The 20,447-nt window shown below is 32.9% G+C and overlaps 2 protein-coding genes across 2 annotated transcripts in view; one reads left to right on the top strand and one right to left on the bottom strand.

Moving 5' to 3' along the window:
- Positions 1-3,187: 3,187 nt before the first annotated feature.
- LOC143071070 (NBAS subunit of NRZ tethering complex-like) overlaps positions 3,188-20,447 on the top strand; it is a 156,436-nt gene continuing 139,176 nt past the window's right edge. Inside the window, exons 1-11 of the mRNA XM_076245145.1 lie at positions 3,188-3,346; positions 3,619-3,649; positions 3,942-3,991; positions 4,573-4,716; positions 5,239-5,411; positions 7,791-7,860; positions 8,392-8,517; positions 9,188-9,339; positions 9,560-9,581; positions 9,619-9,744; positions 10,414-10,565. Coding sequence (XP_076101260.1) covers positions 3,188-3,346; positions 3,619-3,649; positions 3,942-3,991; positions 4,573-4,716; positions 5,239-5,411; positions 7,791-7,860; positions 8,392-8,517; positions 9,188-9,339; positions 9,560-9,581; positions 9,619-9,744; positions 10,414-10,565 — 1,205 coding nt within the window. The remainder of the gene's footprint in view (positions 3,347-3,618; positions 3,650-3,941; positions 3,992-4,572; positions 4,717-5,238; positions 5,412-7,790; positions 7,861-8,391; positions 8,518-9,187; positions 9,340-9,559; positions 9,582-9,618; positions 9,745-10,413; positions 10,566-20,447) is intronic.
- Positions 15,001-16,976, bottom strand: LOC143072681 (uncharacterized). The gene has a single exon (XM_076247752.1). The coding sequence runs from the start codon at positions 16,858-16,860 to the stop codon at positions 15,151-15,153; it is 1,710 nt and encodes a 569-aa protein (XP_076103867.1). The 5' UTR covers positions 16,861-16,976; the 3' UTR covers positions 15,001-15,150.

Below are 20,447 nucleotides of genomic sequence, written 5' to 3'. Positions count from 1 at the left end.
CGGTCTTTTTCTTTGAATGAATTTGTACTAACCCCAGATTTCGACACCACTTAGATTTTTGCTTTAAATCAATAAATAATAGCCTTGAAAGTATTGAATAGGGTCACAATGATAATTTTATTATTTAAATATTTACAAAATTAACAATCCAGAATATTTACAACAAAAAATTCAGCTTTCTTCCCTTAACTGATGCAAATTTTGTTATAACATTTTGTCTATCGATTTCCACATCTCTATAGATGTGCAGCGTAGCAAGCGCCGATAGACGGTCTGTTCCCATTGTGGATCGCAAGTATGTTTTTATTCTGTTCATTGCACTAAAAGATCTCTCTGCTGTGGCTGTTGAAGCTGGCATTGTTAGTAGGACAGATATTATAGTAGAAATGTTCGGATAGAGATTTTTGTTTGTTGTGACCAGTGTTTCATGGAGTGTCTTTGGTTTCGTGTCCAACATAGTCATGCTCCATCTGGTTTTCCAACGAGAAATTTCTTCTTGGAGTTGTTCCAGAGTGCCAATATCGTCGTTGTAAGCATTGTATATTTTTTCAATATTATCTGGTGTTAATCCCTGCAGCTTGACTGGCACCAAATACTCTGCAAGGAACCTGTCTTCTGACTGAATTAAACGTGATTCCAATTCCTGAACAAGATGGTCAAGAAATATGTAATACAGAGAAACCTTCCAGTACTCTTGTGGGTCTTGTTCAGGGTGGTTTGCTCTGTGCATTTGGCGCCCGGCGCGACGCGGTGTACAAGGATTAAGTTCAAAATCAGCGGCAATTTCTACTGCCTTTCCATACAAGGCATCCCACACAGCCGGGTCATTTCTTTCATCACGCAATCTTTGGACGACTACTTTGCTTTCGCCAACTGCTTCGATCAGATCGCAACTCTTACTTTGTAAAAAATTGCTAAGAGCGACTGTCACGCTTAATATATGCTCCACTACAACCAACGCTATCAAGAATTCAAATTTAAGTATAGCGGCTAAGTAAGCACCAGCTTTTTCATCTCGATTATCACGGAGATATTCTAAGGCATGAACAACTACGGGGAAGGCCGACTTAAATGTGAACAAAGATTCTGCCCGAGCTGACCATCTAGTTTCACATAACGTTGTTAGCTTGGAGCGTTTTTCCATGGCTTCCTTGACGTTTTCATCACAATTACTAAGCTCTGTTGCGAAGGCATTGAGTCTCTTTGCCGAATAGTCAAACGCAAATGCAATATCCTGAACAGTCCCCATCATATTGCGAACACACGGTTCTTTTGAAGAATGAATTAGAGCCAGGTTAAGTTGGTGGGCCTTGCAATGTACGTATGTTGCTGTAGACACTCGTTCCCTGACTATTGCCTGGACTCCTCGAAATTTGCCGGACATGTTAGCGGCACCATCGTAACCTTGTCCTCTCATTCTGTCGATGACGACGCCTTCTTTTTCTAATGTGCCTAATAAGCATCTAGCGATTGTTTCGCCCTTTGTGTTTTCGGGTTCCACAAAACAAAGAAAATCGTCCCTAACATCTTTGGTCCCAGGATCTATAAATCTTAAACAAATAGACATTTGTTCTTTTGTTGACTTATCCGTACATTCATCGCCAAGTACAGAAAAGAAACCAGCTTCATTACAATCTTCGACTATTTTATCAGAAATCTGTTTCGCGCATATTATCAAAAGTTCATTCTGAACGTCAGGGGAAGTATATTTGTACCTTGCAGTAGTACTCTGAATGTGTTCTTTTAACGATGGATCATCTTCCGCGAATTCACGTAGGATTGCCATGAAATTACTTCTTTCTTCGGTATGACCCCTAATAGCAATATTCTGTTTACCACACAGTAGTAATGCTTGAATAATTTTATCAAGGATATGACGATTTCTTAGAACTTGTTCTTTTTTGGACGAAGATAACATACTTATGACCGATTCAGTTTTTCCCGATTTCACACTCTTAAAATTTTCGGCCGCAACTTCCGACAAGGCATGGCACGATCCCTCTTTTTCGTGACGAGTAACATATCTAGAAAGATTAACCCAATCAGTAACCGGATTAATGAACAGTTTATCTTTGGCACCTTTATCCGCGAAGACGGTACAACTTCCGCAATAAAGTGCGTCCGTAGATATCGAATATCTTAGCCATGGATGCTCTTTAAACCAGGATGCATTCAGTTTTCTCTCCCGACCATAGATAACCCTACAATTTAACCAAATCTTTAAAACATGGATCGTACCATTATTTATTTTATTCCGTATTTTCAATACAAACACAAAGAAGACTGGAAATTAAAAAAAGCAAAGCAATTTCAATATTACCAACAATTCATATATGTCCAGTTACATTTTTATTGTTTTCTCGAAACTACCATCATTCAATTCATAAATATATTTAATGTAAAAGTTTCTCTACCAAACCTATATTTGACAGCTCAAAAAATGTCCAATACAGTACACTATAAGTTGCGCTTCTGTTTACAGAATTTTGGAATAAAAGGCCGGGTGAACGATACCAGATAGACATTCAAACTTATAGATAAAAAAAAACCTGACAATGGCCATGGCTAATAAACAGCAGCGCCACGAGCGCATGATACGACCGTCGCGTTTTCAATAAAACTCGAAAAGGGCTACCGGTAAAAGGGCTTATGTCAATTCATATAAACAATTATCCAAAGTTTTATGCAAATTGGTTAATGCCAGACATGTTGACGACGGACAGACGGGCGAGGACGGACGGATGGACAGACAACGATACGCCATAATATGTATCGTTAACGGCCGTATAATACTAAATATAAACGAAAAAGACAAACAGACAAATAACAGTATAACAAGACACAACATGAAAAAAACTAAAGACTAAGCAACACGAACCCCAGTAAAACTGCATGGGTGTGATCTCAGGTGCTCCAGTAGAGTAAATAAATCCTGCTCCACATGTGGCACCCGTCGTTTTGCTCTTATTATCACATGAGAGCATCAAATATTATGGCAATCAAGAATGCCGCGACGACATTGTTTGTGCGTAATTGTACAAAATTTATATATATATCTGGTAAAATTTAAGAGGCATATTTTATTGAAAGTAAAATTTAATAATTGTACCTAGATGGAAACGGGTATTTAAAAGCCCAGGAATGATCACACTCTGTCACATATTGAGTTTTAATCATTTCATCTTTCATGTCGCAGGAAGCGATATCTGGATATGGTGGTTTATTTGATGGTAATATTGCTGCTGCGTCAGATGTAGAGGCCATCGCTCCGCTTAGCTCAATTTCAGACGAACCTTTTCCGCGGGTCTGCGAATCAGCATATTCTGTGCTTGCCGTAACCGACGATGTAGGTTTTTTACGAAAAAAATCGAGAACACTTTTCTGCGACTTATCCATCTTGTTTACATAAACTAACTGAAGATCGAATACGGACCGACCATGCACATGATTCGGAAATTATTTTGCGTTTTACTTACATCATTACCTGTTACACTCGGAGACCTCCGAGTTGATCGGCTGGGAACATGCGATCATATGCAATTAGCAAAGCCCTATAATTTTTTTTTTTTTTTTTGTCAAAATGATGTGGATGCTTGAGCATCTGAGCATACATGCAAGCTACGCCACTGGAGAGGGAAGACTTTGAAAGGTGAGTTTTTTCAAGTGACATTTAAATGTCTGTAAATTTCATAAAAATAATGATTTATAATTGCATAAAATTGAAGTGTTGTAAATTTTGTAAACAATGATTTAGATTACTTAAAACTGAAGCCTAGTAATGTTTTAATATAATGTAGCAATAGATGAACAAAATATAAAACATAATTCATATAAAGTAGTAAAAAGTATTCAAGTTTGCTTTAATTTAAAAAATGGATTATATTTTTTGTGTGTGTGTGTAATTGAGTGTGCTATTATGAAGAATCAAATATTCATTTCAGATTTGGTGCCATGTAAAAATCTAGTAGATGTGAATTGGTGGGATAGTAAGGTAAACTATATAAAAATGTTACTCTAAAAGTTCCACACTGTTGGTGAAAATAGATCTTTTATTTCTTTCAATTGAATTTAATTTTTATATCATATTTATAGGCATTATATTTTCTGGTCTGTGCAATAGTTTGTTCGTTTGTTTTGTTGTTCATTTGTCCATTCATCTGTCCGTTCTTCCATCTGTCTTTCCTGCTTTAGGTTAAAGTTTTAAGTCAAGGTACACATGTTCCCTATGATGTGATCTTTCAAATTTGAATGCCAAATTAGAGTTTTGAGCCCAATTTTACAGTCCACTGAACATAGAAAAATTATAGTGCGACTGGGGCATCCCTGTACTGTGAACATATTCTTGTTTAAACATTATTTCTTTTTTGCAGATATGCTGCCTAAATATTTTTTTCATAATTTTTTTTTAAATAAATCTATGTTAAGTGGTAATTAACTGCATAAGACAAATGGCCATTATAAAATAGGAAGTTGAACCATGATTAAATACTTTATTTAAATAGTTGGTGTGACAAAGGAATTATATGAGGGAGTTATTTTCATAACCTATGTCAAGGTTTCATCTTGTTTTAGTCACTTATCCTGTCTCGTTGTACTGGTGCTGTAACAGTTTCATCAACAAAGACTTTGAAGAATTTACTAGGAACCTCACCAGAATGGTTTGAACCATCATCCCGTGTGACTGGGGTACATCATGATGGATTTCTAGGTTTAGAGGTAAATATGACACATTTTTTATAGGTACACATATAAACATTTAACCTTTGTGTAGTATTTTCGTCAATGATACATAGTATTTTTCGCAGGGTAAATAATACTACTCTCTATTATAAATATTTTTTTATGCCTAATTTGTGGTAAAAATACATGGTATTCCAATGCATTTAGACTTGTAACGTCATTTTAATTGGATATAATTGGCTATCAATTCTAGGGTGTAGGGTCAAAATTTTGTCAACATCAATGTTGTGCAATTGCAGTTGATATTTAAAAAATAGTACTGCATTTAAAGAGTTACTCTCATTAATTGGGATTTGACAGTCATAGAGATCTGTTTTACTGACTCTGCTACAAGTTTATAGTAAAACTCAAACTGCATTTGCATCTTCAAATCCCATATTGATGGTGGTAACTCTTCAAATACAGTACTTTTATATCTTAATACTAGAAAGTAAAAATATGTGAAATAAGTCTGTGTAATTCAGATATTAAAGGTACAATAATGTTCTTTCCTTGTAGGTGGAATGTGTGTTCCCTCAGAAAAGACGACTTGGTGATACATCTGAAGAAGAATTTGAAGACAGTGATGATGAAGAAACTTCCTTTGTTTCCAAGACAACCAAACTAACAAAAGATGTCCTTTATTATGTTACAGACATGGAAAGATTTCAACCACCAAGAAAAAGACCAAAGTAGGATTCATAAATTTTTATTTATATGGTTGATTTTCTTTTATAGGCCAGTTTGTATTTTTGCTTGACACATTTTTAGCTCACCTTTCCTAAAAGGAAATGTGAGCTTTTCTCATCACTTGGCGTCCGTCGTCCTCGTCTGTCGTCGTTAACAATTTTTCAAACATCTTCTCCTCTGAAACTACTTAATGGATTTGGATGAAACTTAGCATGATTGTTCCTTAGATTATCCTGCACAAAGTTTGTGCTTCGATTTTTGATCCGTCAAAAAACATAGCCGCCGTTACTTAAAATAGAACATAGAGGTCAATTGCAGTTTTTGGCTTATATCTCAAAAACTAAAGCATTTAAAGCAAATCTGACATGGGGTAAAAATGTTCATTAGGTCAAAATCTATCAGCCCTGAAATTTTCAGATGAATCAAACAACCCATTGTTGGGTTGCTGCCATTTAATTGGTAATTTTAAGGAAATTTTGCAGTTTTTGGTCATTATCTTGAATATTATTATAGATAAAGATAAACTGTAAACAGCAAAAATGATCAGTAAAGTAAGATCTACAAATAAGTTAATATGAACAAAATTGTCAATTGACCCCTTAAGGGGTTATTGTCCTTTAATGACAATTTTTCACAATTTGTTCATTATATTTGCTAAATTTAAAAAATCTTCTCCTCTAAAACTACTCAACCAAATTCAACCAAACTTCATTTGAATGATCAGTAGGGTGTATAAAATAAAGTTTGTGTTTTATTTTCTATTTCGTCAAAAAATATGGCCGAAGGCATTGTTTACCAGGTGAGCGATTCAGGCTCTTAAGAGCCTCTCGTTTTAAAAACTTTTGTAAAATAAATCATGAAGGTTTTGATTAGAAAGCAGAAATAGAGTTGGAACATCGGTAATATATGAGCTGCATCGCATAGAAATCGAACTTATGCAAGTGCACATATACATGTACTAGTATAAGACTTTGATTGGTTTTGGAACCCTGTATTCAAATACGAAATAAAAGATGAATTTTGGTTGGTTTTGTAGGGGTCTTATATCAACTCTATTTTCAAACAGTTGCATACTTTGCATATATATATTTTCTCAACCAAAATAAGTTCACAGATTTGTTGATATATTTGCATAAGGTAGATTTCTGTCCAATGCAGCTCATATATCAAATGACACAAACAAAAGTATTCAGCTTTTGAAAATTTATAGTCGATGTAAATAAGCATAATTAGGTCATTGCAAAAATTTTTGATCAAAAGCCCATATTTCTAGCTACAATTTAAATAAAGACTTATTGACCAATATCATAATGAATAATGAGGGGGAGGACAGGGGGGTACCCTTCTCCCTTCTCCCACCCCTCTTCTCCTTTCTCCTACCCCCGTTCTCCTTTCTCCCATAAGAATAAAACATCTCCTTTTGAGATATTTTTTCTTGAAATATTAGAAATTTTTTTAAAAGGAGAGATATTTAATTTTTTCTCCTTTCTCCAACTTTTTCTCCTTTCTCCCAGCCTTCCTCTCCTTTCTCCTACCCCCTTTCTCCTTTCTCCCACCCCCTTTCTCCTTTCTCCTACCCCCTTTCTCCCTGTCTCCCTTACCCCTGTCCTCCCCCTCAATAATAGCCAATACATTGAATAGAAAGAAAATATATTTTTTGTTAAAAATATGTATTTGAGTTCTATTCATGACATTACATCATAAAATATGAATTCATGTGATTGGAAAGCTATTTTTTTTTTAAGCATTTAATGAACCAAGAAAATGAGTTGAAGGACAATTTTCATATGACATGTGGAAACTTTAGAACAATATTAAGGGTTTACTTTTACAAATTGTGACTTTGATGGAGAATTGTCTCATTGGCACTCATACAACATCTTCTTATTTCTATTTAAAGTGTATACAAGTTATGAATATAGCATTCATTTGATTTTCCAAAATAATTCAAAGAAAACAGGTAGATTTCCATTGATGTTTTTGGAAAAGAACCATAGAGCCCATGCATCACCATAAAGATCTTTTCACATTTGTTTTGTTTCTTGACACACGTGTTTTATGTTTGCTTGACCTCAATTTGGTTAAATCAGGACAATTTTGTCAAAATTCACAAAAATCCCAATTTTTGGTCTATTTTGGTTGTAAAATGAATGTTGGACAAAAACAATTCCACTCAACTATCTCACATGTTAACATTTTAATCAGGTCAAATAATGCCCATACTGAAATTACTTCTCTACTTTCAAATTCATATCCAAGATACAGATACTAAGAAAAAAATTATTATCTTTTGTTGATAGGTGCATTTCTGTGTTATGTCAGACGTTAGCTAATTTTTTACTGATACCATTTTGTCATTTTTTATTATTTATTTTTTTCAGAATAATTAACAGAACATACAGACTAGTTTGTTTAAAATCAACTACTCCAGAGGAACTGTATACAAGAAAGGTGAATAAACATTAACTTGGTAAAGTAATCCTGTGTAGTAAAGAGGGGGTTCACAAATATAATACCAGGGGTAGACATATCTGTGTTCATTACATTGTTACATTAATCCTTCTGTTAACAAGATCCCTATGTAACATATTGTAGGCTTGAAATTTTATAATCAAAGGGAAAACTTGTATAAAAAAATGTGAATATGACCAATCCATACTAATCCTAATTAATGGGGTCAGTCGATACAATGTATACGTATTTTTAAAAATCTTATCAAGGATACATATATGAAAGAAGACCAATTCTATTCCTCTTTTGACTTATTGATTGCAACGGATTTAAAGCCCCCCTTTTACCCCAGCCCCCCTTAACACTATTGTTCAATTGTATCGGCTGGCAATTAAAAATTTTTTTTTAATATTTTTCGGTTAGTCTAAACTTTCCATTGTTGCTTTTCATCATGTTTATGAATATTTACTAGTAGTTACATGTTGCATGAAGATGTATTCTATTAATTACACATCAATTTATTTTTTTCAGATTGACCATGAAGAGTATGGAGAGGCATTAGAGCTGGCTAAAGCTTATGGTCTAGATACAGATAGAGTATACCAGAGACAATGGAAGAAATCTGATGTATCTATTGCATCTATTCAAGATTATTTGGTGAGTACATCAATTATTTGATGAATAAAAGATTTTAAAGGATAATAGAAGTTATCAACAATATTGGACAGTACAAAAATAACATGTCTAGTCCGACAACTGACTTCTCTGGAAAAATTTACAAACAAAGACAAACATCAAGAAACAACACATGGTCCAGATAACCTGGTTTAGTTTACATACAAAATGTGTTGGGGTTAAAACCAGTTTTTTGTGCACACAAACTTTCTTTTGTATTTCTAGACACCAAGAAAACACACACTATAAAAAACATGAACAGTGCAGCTTCCAACAGGATGATCACTAACTAATACAAGAAAATATAAAAATACATGTACACATATTTGGAAACCAGGGTCAAATGTACCTTACTGCAGGAACCAATGATCTACAGCTGTTGTGGTTGAATGATATTTGTTTGGTATTTATTAGTTTATTCCTGTATTAAAGGGATTTGCTAAAATGTCTGCCATTGCAAAGCCATGTAAAAGGAACTGAGTTAAACTTTATGAACAGGACAACATTTTAAGATGTGAGATCCTCTCTTTTTTGTAAACATTTTTGTTATGTTTTCTGGCTTCTTCTTTTCTGTGATCAGTAATGAAATCCAACATGAAACATTTTTGTTTTTTTGGAAACTCATGTAAGAGAAATTATTGTACTATTTCAGAGTAAGATTAAGAAAAGATCGTGGGTTTTCCATGAATGTATAGAAAGAATTCCTTACAACATAGATGCCATGAGAGAATTGTTAGAGTTTGGACTTAAAGGGACAGATTTACAGGCATTGTTGGCTATTGAAAAAGGGGAGGATGGAGGAAGGTAGGTCAATTTACTTTTACATTAAAACTGGTTCATTTTCTTTATTTTTAACCGGATTTTTGTGACAAAAATGTCGGTTATTGATTTGGGGATGTACGGCGGGCGGGCGGGCGGCAATCAAATGTTGTCCGTGCATTAACTCATGAACCGTTTTTAATATTTTTCGGTTAGTCTAAACTTTCCATTGTTGCTTTTCCTCATGTTTATGAATATTTACTAGTAGTTACATGTTGCATGAAGATGTATTCTATTAATTACACATCAATTTATTTTTTTCAGATTGACCATGAAGAGTATGGAGAGGCATTAGAGCTGGCTAAAGCTTATGGTCTAGATACAGATAGAGTATACCAGAGACAATGGAAGAAATCTGATGTATCTATTGCATCTATTCAAGATTATTTGGTGAGTACATCAATTATTTGATGAATAAAAGATTTTAAAGGATAATAGAAGTTATCAACAATATTGGACAGTACAAAAATAACATGTCTAGTCCGACAACTGACTTCTCTGGAAAAATTTACAAACAAAGACAAACATCAAGAAACAACACATGGTCCAGATAACCTGGTTTAGTTTACATACAAAATGTGTTGGGGTTAAAACCAGTTTTTTGTGCACACAAACTTTCTTTTGTATTTCTAGACACCAAGAAAACACACACTATAAAAAACATGAACAGTGCAGCTTCCAACAGGATGATCACTAACTAATACAAGAAAATATAAAAATACATGTACACATATTTGGAAACCAGGGTCAAATGTACCTTACTGCAGGAACCAATGATCTACAGCTGTTGTGGTTGAATGATATTTGTTTGGTATTTATTAGTTTATTCCTGTATTAAAGGGATTTGCTAAAATGTCTGCCATTGCAAAGCCATGTAAAAGGAACTGAGTTAAACTTTATGAACAGGACAACATTTTAAGATGTGAGATCCTCTCTTTTTTGTAAACATTTTTGTTATGTTTTCTGGCTTCTTCTTTTCTGTGATCAGTAATGAAATCCAACATGAAACATTTTTGTTTTTTGGAAACTCATGTAAGAGAAATTATTGTACTATTTCAGAGTAAGATTAAGAAAAGATCGTGGGTTTTCCATGAATGTATAGAAAGAATTCCTTACAACATAGATGCCATGAGAGAATTGTTAGAGTTTGGACTTAAAGGGACAGATTTACAGGCATTGTTGGCTATTGAAAAAGGGGAGGATGGAGGAAGGTAGGTCAATTTACTTTTACATTAAAACTGGTTCATTTTCTTTATTTTTAACCGGATTTTTGTGACAAAAATGTCGGTTATTGATTTGGGGATGTACGGCGGGCGGGCGGGCGGCAATCAAATGTTGTCCGTGCATTAACTCATGAACCGTTCAACCAAAGCTTTTAAAATTTTAATATGTTGTTACTGACAACTAAATGAAGGTCAAGTTCAATAATGGCGATTTTGACTTTTACCGTTCAGGAGGTATGGTTCTTGAAAGATTGAAAAATGGAGTTTCCAGTCGTGTCCGTGCATTTACACATGAACTGTTCTACCAAAGCTTCCCAAATTTTAATATGTTGTTACTGATGACAAATGGAGGTCAAGTTCAATAATGACGATTTTGACTTTTACTGTTCAGGAGTTATGGTTCTTGAAAGATTGAAAATTGGAGTTTCCAGTCGTGTCCGTGCATTTACGCATGAACTGTTCTACCAAAGCTTCCCAAATTTTGATATATTGTTACTGATGACAAAATGGAGGTTAAGTTCTATAATGACGATTTTGACTTTTACCGTTCAGGAGTTATGGTTCTTGAAAGATTGAAAAATGGTGTTTCCAGTCGTGTCCGTGCATTTTCTCATAAACCATTCAACCAAAGCTTTTGAAATTTTTTATATGTTGTTACTGATGACAAAATAGAGGTCATGTTCAATAATGACGATTTTGACTTTTACCGTTCAGGAGTTATGGTTCTTGAAAGATCGTAAAATGGTGTTTCCATTCACGTTGTTGCATTTACTAATGAACCATTCAATCTAAGCTTTTCAAATTTTAATATGTTGATACTGACTACAAAATGGAGGTCAAATTTGATATTGACGATTTTTAATTTCAGCATTCATCAGTTATGGTTCTTGTGATATTGCCAGGACACAAGTAAATGTTAATAAATCCGGTTTGCTGTCGTTGTGACAGCCTCTTGTTTTATTTAAATCCAGAGACGGCAGTGGTGTTAACACAAGTGTAAACTATTTGTATAAACTTTATATTTTAGAAGGTACAAGATCTGGATCCTGCATACTTTTGTATGCAAATACCTTATGTTTTGAAGTTTCCATCTGTCATATGTCCACTGACCTTGACTTCATTTTCATTGTTTAGTGACTGTTTTTTTTTGTCATAGGAATTTCTCACTTATTATGAGTAATAGAACAACCAAATTTGGTATATGTGTTCCTTGCAATGTCTAAATATCTAAATGACAGGGTTCACCCTGACCTCAACCTCATTTCATGGATCAGTGAGGAAGATATAAGATTGGTGGTCAAGTCAGTATCTCAGATACTATAAGTTATAGGTCAACTCTATTTGGTGTATAGAAATTGTAAAATGTACAGACTGGCAGGTTTCATCTGACCTTGACCTTTATTTCAGGGTTCAATGAACTATGTTTAGTTTTTTGTGGTTTGGTCTATTTCTCAGGTACTAAAAGCAATAGAGTAACTGTATTTTGTATATGGAATGATTATAGGGTGTAGCTTTCAAGGAAGTTTCATTTGACCTTGATCTTTTTTCGTGGATCATTGTCAAAGTAAATTTTTAATGGTTTTGTCAGTTAATGATGGTCAGATACTATTGTTTTTGTTAAGAGGGTAGTCTATAGGTTTGTACGTACAACTTTTTGGGGCTACTCAGTGAACACTCAATTTCACTTTAATGTTGGTCATTAACTGTTAGCCGGTGTATACAAAGATATTTGATGAACATTACATATACTTTTATAGTTATTGTATGTTAATATTGTTAGCAAGCTAAGGTCTCTGGGAATAAGTACCTCTTTTTCATTTTCAAACCTCTTTGGTGGGTTTTATTTAAATAATTTGTACTTTGTAGGGCATTAGATGTTTTATATATAATAAATTGTAAAGCTTAAATGCAATCTTGTTATCTGTTGTACAATTAATACTTCCAAGTAAGTCAGTGTAAATGAGTTTCTGGGCCATTATGAAACCAGTAACTTTGCCTTTTTTCCTGCTACACTGTATTCATTACCCAGATATACATATAAAACTGGCCCTTATCGCTTGCAAAGTACAAATGGTTTATATCATGAGTATGAAAATCAATGCATTTATCAGTGTTTGTGCACTCCCGAGAAGTTGACCACCCGGCAATATTCAAATAGATATATGTTATATACAATGAATAATAGGTTAAATATTAACAATTATCAGTCCAGAATTGTCACAATTTCCCCCACCCAAGTCTTAAAATACTCCTGTATTTTCTGGAGGTAACAGTATACCAGTACTTTTATTCTTTACTTTTAGTCTCTGTGTTCTTCAATCTATAATGGAATATATTCACACTGTTTAATTATATCATCCACACTTCTGTGTCTGCTGTGAAATCATCTTTCCATCACCTTTAGAAAATTGTCATATATTTCACTCATAAGCAATTTCTAATAAGACATATGACACATTTAAAAACCCTAGAGAACACCAGAGCCATTTTCAAATTTCAAATTTCTTCCACTTATCTACAAAAACACAGTATCACTTTAACATAAAAAAATAACTTCTGTTGGCGCTGCAACTTTAATTATTAACTACTGTGAAAGTACTTTTCATGGGGTACCAATTTTCGTGGTTTTCGTGGATGACTTTATCCACGAATTTAAGTGTCCAACGAAATAAAATAACCAATGTCCAAATCAAGACATGGAAAGATCCCCATCGGTAGGTTCGACTACTGATATGATCTAGAAAATATATTGAATAACGCCAAATCTGAGAATACTTTAATAGCAGTCACAGAACTACAACTGTATGCATGATTAAACCCATTTAATCTTTAATGACCTAAACTGTACATCTTTTGATCTTTTTATTCTCATAAAAAACATTTTTGATTGATGAAAGTCAGATTTTCGGTATTGATATGCAAGTATGATGAAGTGTTCATTTTATATCCTCATAGTTCTCGTACATATGAGAAATAATAGTTTTATGCTAGGCTTGATTTTAATCAGAATTATTTGACAATTCAAGATACGTTTATAGCATTTGTTTATGTTACTGTTTTCTTTAGGTGACATGTTTATGGTCTAATTAACACCTTTGATGGTCTTTAATTTGTTGATTTCTTTATCATGGGTTATCACAACGATTTAAAAGGGTTGATGTTTACTTTGCAATTTCCTTCAATCTAGACTATTTGAACCTTCGTTTCTAAAGGCTTTAATTTTTCATTTTATTTTTTTAGAAAACTAAAATCCACGAATTTAAAAACCCACGAACATGTAAATATTGCTCAAACCACGAAAATTGATACCCACTAGTACCTTGGAAATATCACAATATTTCACCAAATTTTCTAGCAAACTCCCTCTTTTCAACCAACTCTGGGGTGATCAATCCCTTTAGGCAAATCTGGGCTGAGTTTCTAGAAATATCACATAACTAATGAATGCATTCACAACACTTCACCAGTCCAGAATTGTCACAATATTGTTAATGAATATTAACTAAAAGGTTAGCTCCTGAAAACCTGAGATGTTTATATTTCACAATTTGATGATTGTACATGCATAGGTAAACCAGGCCAATCTTTACAGGAACTTGCCATACTGTGACTATAGCTATAGCTGTTTATTTCTGTGTCATTTTGGTGTCTTGTCTCATTGGCAATCATACCATATCTTTCTTTTTAATATAATGATATAATTTAATTTCCGATGTAACATGTCTTCTGATTGGCTGACAGTGTTTTGTTTATCAGCTCATAGAAATAATTTTGTCATTTGAACATGACGTCATCAATGTTTTTTTCATGATTTACTCCGGTTTGAATGGAATTTAGAATTAAATTATAAGGAATGACTGTAATACTTTGTCTGTCTATTCGAAATAACGTCAAGGGATTATTCTGAATTTATGGCATGTAAAAAAGCACTTATTGACCATGTTTTAGAATCTCCTACTTTACAAATCAATGTAGAAATCATTGACTGGGTTTTCCCTGTGCTCTGAAATGTTGATCTATTTTAGCTACAGAGTAAAAGTTAAGACAACAGACAATATTTGAAACTGCAGCTTGTATGCATACACAGATGTCTGTATTGCAGGGTTTATCTGACCTTGATCTCATCATTATTATTCAATTACTGTAAAAGAATAAGCAGTCAAGACATTTCAGCATGTACACTCTTGTTGGTGTGTTGCAATTCCTAAAATACATTCCATTGTTACAAAATTAAAAGGAGCATTTCCCGTTTGAATGGTTTTACACTAGTTATTTTGGGGCTCTTTATAGCTTGTTGTTCGGTGTGAGCCAAGGCTCCGTGTTGAAGGCCATACATTAACCTATAATGGTTTACTTTTTTTAAAATTGTTATTTGGATGGAGAGTTGTCTCATTGGTACTCACACCACATCTTCCTATATCTAATAAGTTATAGTCAGTTTTATTGTTGTTCAGATAAGGCTTTACAATTTCACGCAATTAATTTATGAATTTGAAATACAATTTATTTTCATAAAAGCAAGAAAAAAAGAATTATGTCAGTACAAGCTATCAAAGTAATAAAAATCAGTTAATCAGAATCCAGAAACAGTATATATTTTGGCTTCGCTGGGTTCACTTTCATATGTATTACAGCCTATGTACAATGTGCCTGTACTGTCTATGTCTAAAGAGTATGGATTATGGATACCTAATTGATCCTTAGTGTTAAGGTAATGAATGCACTCTCCTGTAGTATTGAGGATATGAATCATGTCATGATAATCGTCTGTAACTATAATGTTGTCAGATTTTGTAGCCACCAAATCTTTAGGTTTCATAGTTTGTTTCTTGTTTATATCTGGATGTCCGGTGTATATCCATCTCACTCTGTTTGTCTTATCCAATGCCACTATTCTACCTCTATCTCCTGCATCTAGAATATCAATGACATAAACGTTATTGTCATTGTCTGTAGTTATTTGGAAGGGAACAGTAAATATCAATTTCCCTTTGTTGTCAGTGTGATACACTTTTTCTTTTTTTCCGTCCATACTCATCATGATAACTTGTCTTGGACCATTGACAGGGAAGTGTTTTCTTTGGTTCTCTCTTACACCCACTAAGATCTTATGGTCACTTGTTACATGGACACCAAGGGTTATTAAAGGATTTACACTGAACTTTGTTGGATTCACTTTACTGGTGCTACAGGAAAGTATTGTAAGGTTTGATTCTATTGTAGATAGAAGTAGGTCACCTGATGGTAGTAATGCCATGTCAGATATGTTTGTCTTAAAAGTGTGCAAATCATGTAATGATTCATTTGTTAATTTTAGTTTATGTAGTTTATTGCTTGGAAAACCAGTGATAAAAATACTTCCGTCATCACAACAGACTAAATTGCCAACCATCCCAAACTCTGTTTTGTATTGCTTTATCACTTTAAATTCAAATATCTTTTGGTCATCTTCAGATTCCTTTAACTCTCCAACGTAGAAATCTTGAACTACATTTTTACCTGGCACAAACTTAGGCAACTTTTTAAATTTAGGGTTGGCAGGTACTATTCTTTGTTGTCTTGAAATTTTCTCCTCTGAATATATGTTGAAAACTTGATTAGCAATATTTGAATTTAAGGCCTGGTTTAAATTCTTTCTCCTAAGGTCTAAATCTTTGTTGATCTTCTGTGATCTATTTCGAGCATTATTCACTGATTGCATCAGAATTTCCTTTCTCTGATCAAGTTCTTTCAAAAGTTTATTGGTATGCTTTTCAACTTCATCCTTTAGTATTTTTTCTCGGTTGAGAATATTCTGCTTTTCCAATTCATATTTGCAATCTTCTGAAGATTTCAAAATTCCAAGTTCAGATAATACTTCTTCATTTTGATCTATTTCCTCTTCAATTTCAGAATTAAATGTTTTCATTGATTTCAATGTAAGTTGATATCCTTCAGCTAGTTCAACCATAGTGTGTTTGTTATGAATTTTTGTTATACACAAAGGGCAGACAACTACTTCACAAGATTGACAAAATAAGAAACAGTTGTGTTCACTATGAATTCCACATTGAATGTTACTTAAATCTAGTTTATCCTTAATCTGTTGCTGGTGAGAAGAAATGTCCTTTATATCTATAATTGTATGCTGGTCAGTTGATTTCACTTTTTTATGAAGTTTCTGACATTTTGTACACAAGAGAAAGTCACACAGTAAACATTTCCATTTGATTTCCTTTGATTCCTCACACATCTGACATAACATTGGAACTTGTCCTTTCTGAAATGATTTTGATAACGCCATTATGGTGATTTAGTTTAACAATTTTGTCTATAAATATAAGTGATATTCTTGATCACTTGATTATGTCGGTTGTCAAAATAATATCCTGGTGTTTACTCTTCGATTACCTGTATAGATCAAGGTTACTGTTATCTGCCAAGGTAATATGTAGCACATGATATCTAGACATTTAATCAATAAATCTAATACTTTAAACATTGTATCACTGAATATTTAAATTAAGAAGTTATTCTTAAAACTCAACTATAATTGTTGATTCTACGTTATAAAGATCATAAGATTTCTGTCCCTTTTCTAGTGAACTTCTCAGATTTCATGTAATGTTAATGTATTCACAGAAAAGAAAGTCCCACTTTTGCATTCTTTAAGATTTATATAAATGGTTGGGGTTTTTTTCTCTATTAAACTTGTGAAAAGTCTCATGATTAAACTGATATGAAAATTATTTGAAATACATGTATAGTGTTTGTTAACAGTTAGAATTATTAATGCTACAATTAGCTCAATCAGGAATGGGTCCTTTTATACAACTCAACTGAAAAGTTGTACAATACATGTATATAGGTTTCAGTGACATTTCCTAATTTCTTTTAATGATAAATTTATCAAGTATTGATTTTGTCCTTCCCCAAAACCATGTATAATTCTTGTTTCCCAATTCACTTCAAATTCAATTTTACAACCATTATTTTAGGTTTATCCTGTGTGATCCAGAAGATGGTCTTTATGAGGATATATCATTAGATGAATTTGATCCTGAAACACAGACAAAGAAAAAAGAATTGAAGAAAGCTAAACAAGAAGAAATGCTGAATGAACTGGAATTTAAAAAGTTAGTTTTAGATCATAGATGAAAATTTCAATATAAGATATATAGTAGTCACAAATCAACTTCTTGTGTTTGCTTGATTCCAATAAAAAGTTATTCAAATTTACATAAGCTGGAAACCTCTCTTTGAAACAATATCTAATTAAATTTCCAGATTATGGTTTTTAAAGACATAAACTTTTTCCTTATTGCGTCGTCTTTCATGCCCATCTTATTCAGTTTTTCCCAACTATATTGTTCTTTGGTATGAACATTTGGTTTGCTTGTTTTCATTGTTCCATGGATTGGAAATCTTTGGTTTTGTTCTTGTGATGGAGTACAAAATTGACAACAATTAACTGAAATATTCTTTCCTCAGAACACAATTTTGCATATATTTTCAAAAAATACCATGAAAGTTTACATTTGGGTTTTCTGAAAAATTAAGTGCTTTTATTAATTAGAAGATTAACTGCTTTGAATAAAGATACATCATACTGAATGGGAGACAACCTAAGAACCTATACATTTTATAGATTTTTTAAAATTTAGAATTAATAACTTAGAACAAATGGTCAGATGTTGTTAGAAACTTGTCCCCATTTTGAATACTGTAAAAAGATTTAATAGTAAATAAAAGTTTTTTTACATTAAATTTTTTCTTCCAATAAATGATTAAATGTTGATGGTAATGTATCCTTCTTTGTTTAACCTGCAACTCTTTTTGTTGTTGTGGAAGTGGGATAAAGTGATTTTGCATTCTGTCGTCTGCATCTTTAACATTAAGGGCATATGATGCAGTTATCAGGGGAGGTAATGACAATGCTAGCGCAAATTGTTATTTAAGCGACGTCAAACTATGACTAATGGGGAAAAAGCTCAGTTTTTGACTGAGTTTTATCATTCAAACTTATTTAACTTGAAAACGAGTTCATGGACCCCTCTTTTTAAAATGCCATTTAGTTTGATTACGCGAGAAGTTTATATGTGCCAATTTTCATGAAAATGTAAATAGTGCATTTTTTTAAAAGGAGTAGGTCCAGTAAGGGCTGATATTGGCCTCAAATTTCAGGTTCATCTAACGAAAGGTTTTGAGCACTTTTTAAACACCTAAGTGTCTATTTCACTTTATTTGATTAGTTTTTGTAAAACATTTTAACTGATTTAATCATTAAAATCGCTCCGATTCAAGCCTAAATATGAAAAATCTATCAAATATTCCAAAAAACGTCACTTTTCAGATGGTTTTTGTCAAAAATGAAAGTGGCCGCATGGGTGTTCATCCTCAACCTTTATATATGTTATGTATTATCATCAAATACAACTTACATTTCAATATTATGAATGAAGACGAATGCGGCCACTTTCATTTAAGACGGAAACCACCTAAAATTTAACTAAAATACTAAAATTGTGAAGATTTCAGTAATTTAGCATGACTTAATGATGCTAGAACCTGACATATGTGCATTGTGTTGTAAAAAACCGCCCATATTTGTGTAGCAGAAGCATTATACTTTCCAATAACTGGCTAGAAAAATACATTTTCACAATTTTGCAAAACTGCTATATTTTGGGGCCAAAAAGGGGTCTTACTGAACCTACTCCTTTGGTAAATATACAGCAAAAAATTATGATTATTTCTAAATTCATGAACATTTGATAAAAATGATTTATTTCTGAAAAGAAAATGTATAAGTTTTTAGGATACTTATAAAATACAGAAATTTCAAATTATTTAACAAAAACAATTTGTGTTTATCTTTTAAAATAAAAAAAAAGTTAATATGTCTTTCTTTCCAAAGGGAAAATACGGCCACAAATACACAAAATTACCACCTCATTTTACTCAAAAAGTAGCACATGAAGGTATATTTTTTATTACATATTTGATTTAATCAGGTGAAAAATAGTCTATATGGAAATTTTAATCAAAATGTAAATACTGGATCAAAACTGTATCGTATGCCCTTAAGGCTCTTCCTGTGGATAATTTATTTAGACATCAATATTCTGTATACCTATAAATAAAAAGATTGAAATATTATATGCAGTATTTGATATATTTAATTTTATCTTTATCTAATTTCAGTCTGAATCTAGAACAGAGAGAAGTGTGTCGTGTCAGAAGAAAACTTCTTCAGTATTTGTACAGATTGAAAACTTATGAGGTATCATGATTATAAAAAAGAAGATGTGGTATGATTGCCAATGAGATAACTCTCCACAAGAGACCAAATGACTCCTAAATTAACAACTATAGGTCACCTTATGGTCTTAACCAATGAGCAAAACCCATATCGCATAGGCAGCTATAAAAGGCCCCGCAATGACAATGTAAAACAATTCAAACCAGAAAACTTACAGCCTAATTTGTGTACAAAAAAAGATTGAAAAACGAACATATAACACATAAACATATGAAAACCACTTAATTACAGGCTCCTAACTTGGGGCAGGCACATACATAGAGAATGTGGCGGGTTTAAACATGTTATCAAGATCCCAACCCTCCCCTAACCTGGGACAGTGGTGAAACTGTACAACATAAGAAAGAACTATAAAGATCAGTTGAAAAAGGCTTAACTCATCAGATGGATACAACTAATAATACTACACAGAGTGGACGTGGATTTTCTATAAATTGTTAAATGTTACATATATCAGTAAAATAAATCAACAAAACACAGCAAAAATTTCATATAGATAATATGACTATATTTTTATGCCCCACCTACGATAGTAGAGGGCATTATGTTTTCTGGTCTGTGCATCTGTC

Source organism: Mytilus galloprovincialis, chromosome 4 (assembly GCF_965363235.1).
Source record: "Mytilus galloprovincialis chromosome 4, xbMytGall1.hap1.1, whole genome shotgun sequence".
Classification (NCBI taxonomy): domain Eukaryota; kingdom Metazoa; phylum Mollusca; class Bivalvia; order Mytilida; family Mytilidae; genus Mytilus; species Mytilus galloprovincialis.
This window is presented reverse-complemented; position numbering and strand designations above follow the sequence as displayed.

Bases quoted from the DNA above. Each gene is read 5' to 3' on its own strand.
- LOC143072681 (XM_076247752.1), bottom strand. From the start codon at position 16,860: ATGGCGTTATCAAAATCATTTCAGAAAGGACAAGTTCCAATGTTATGT.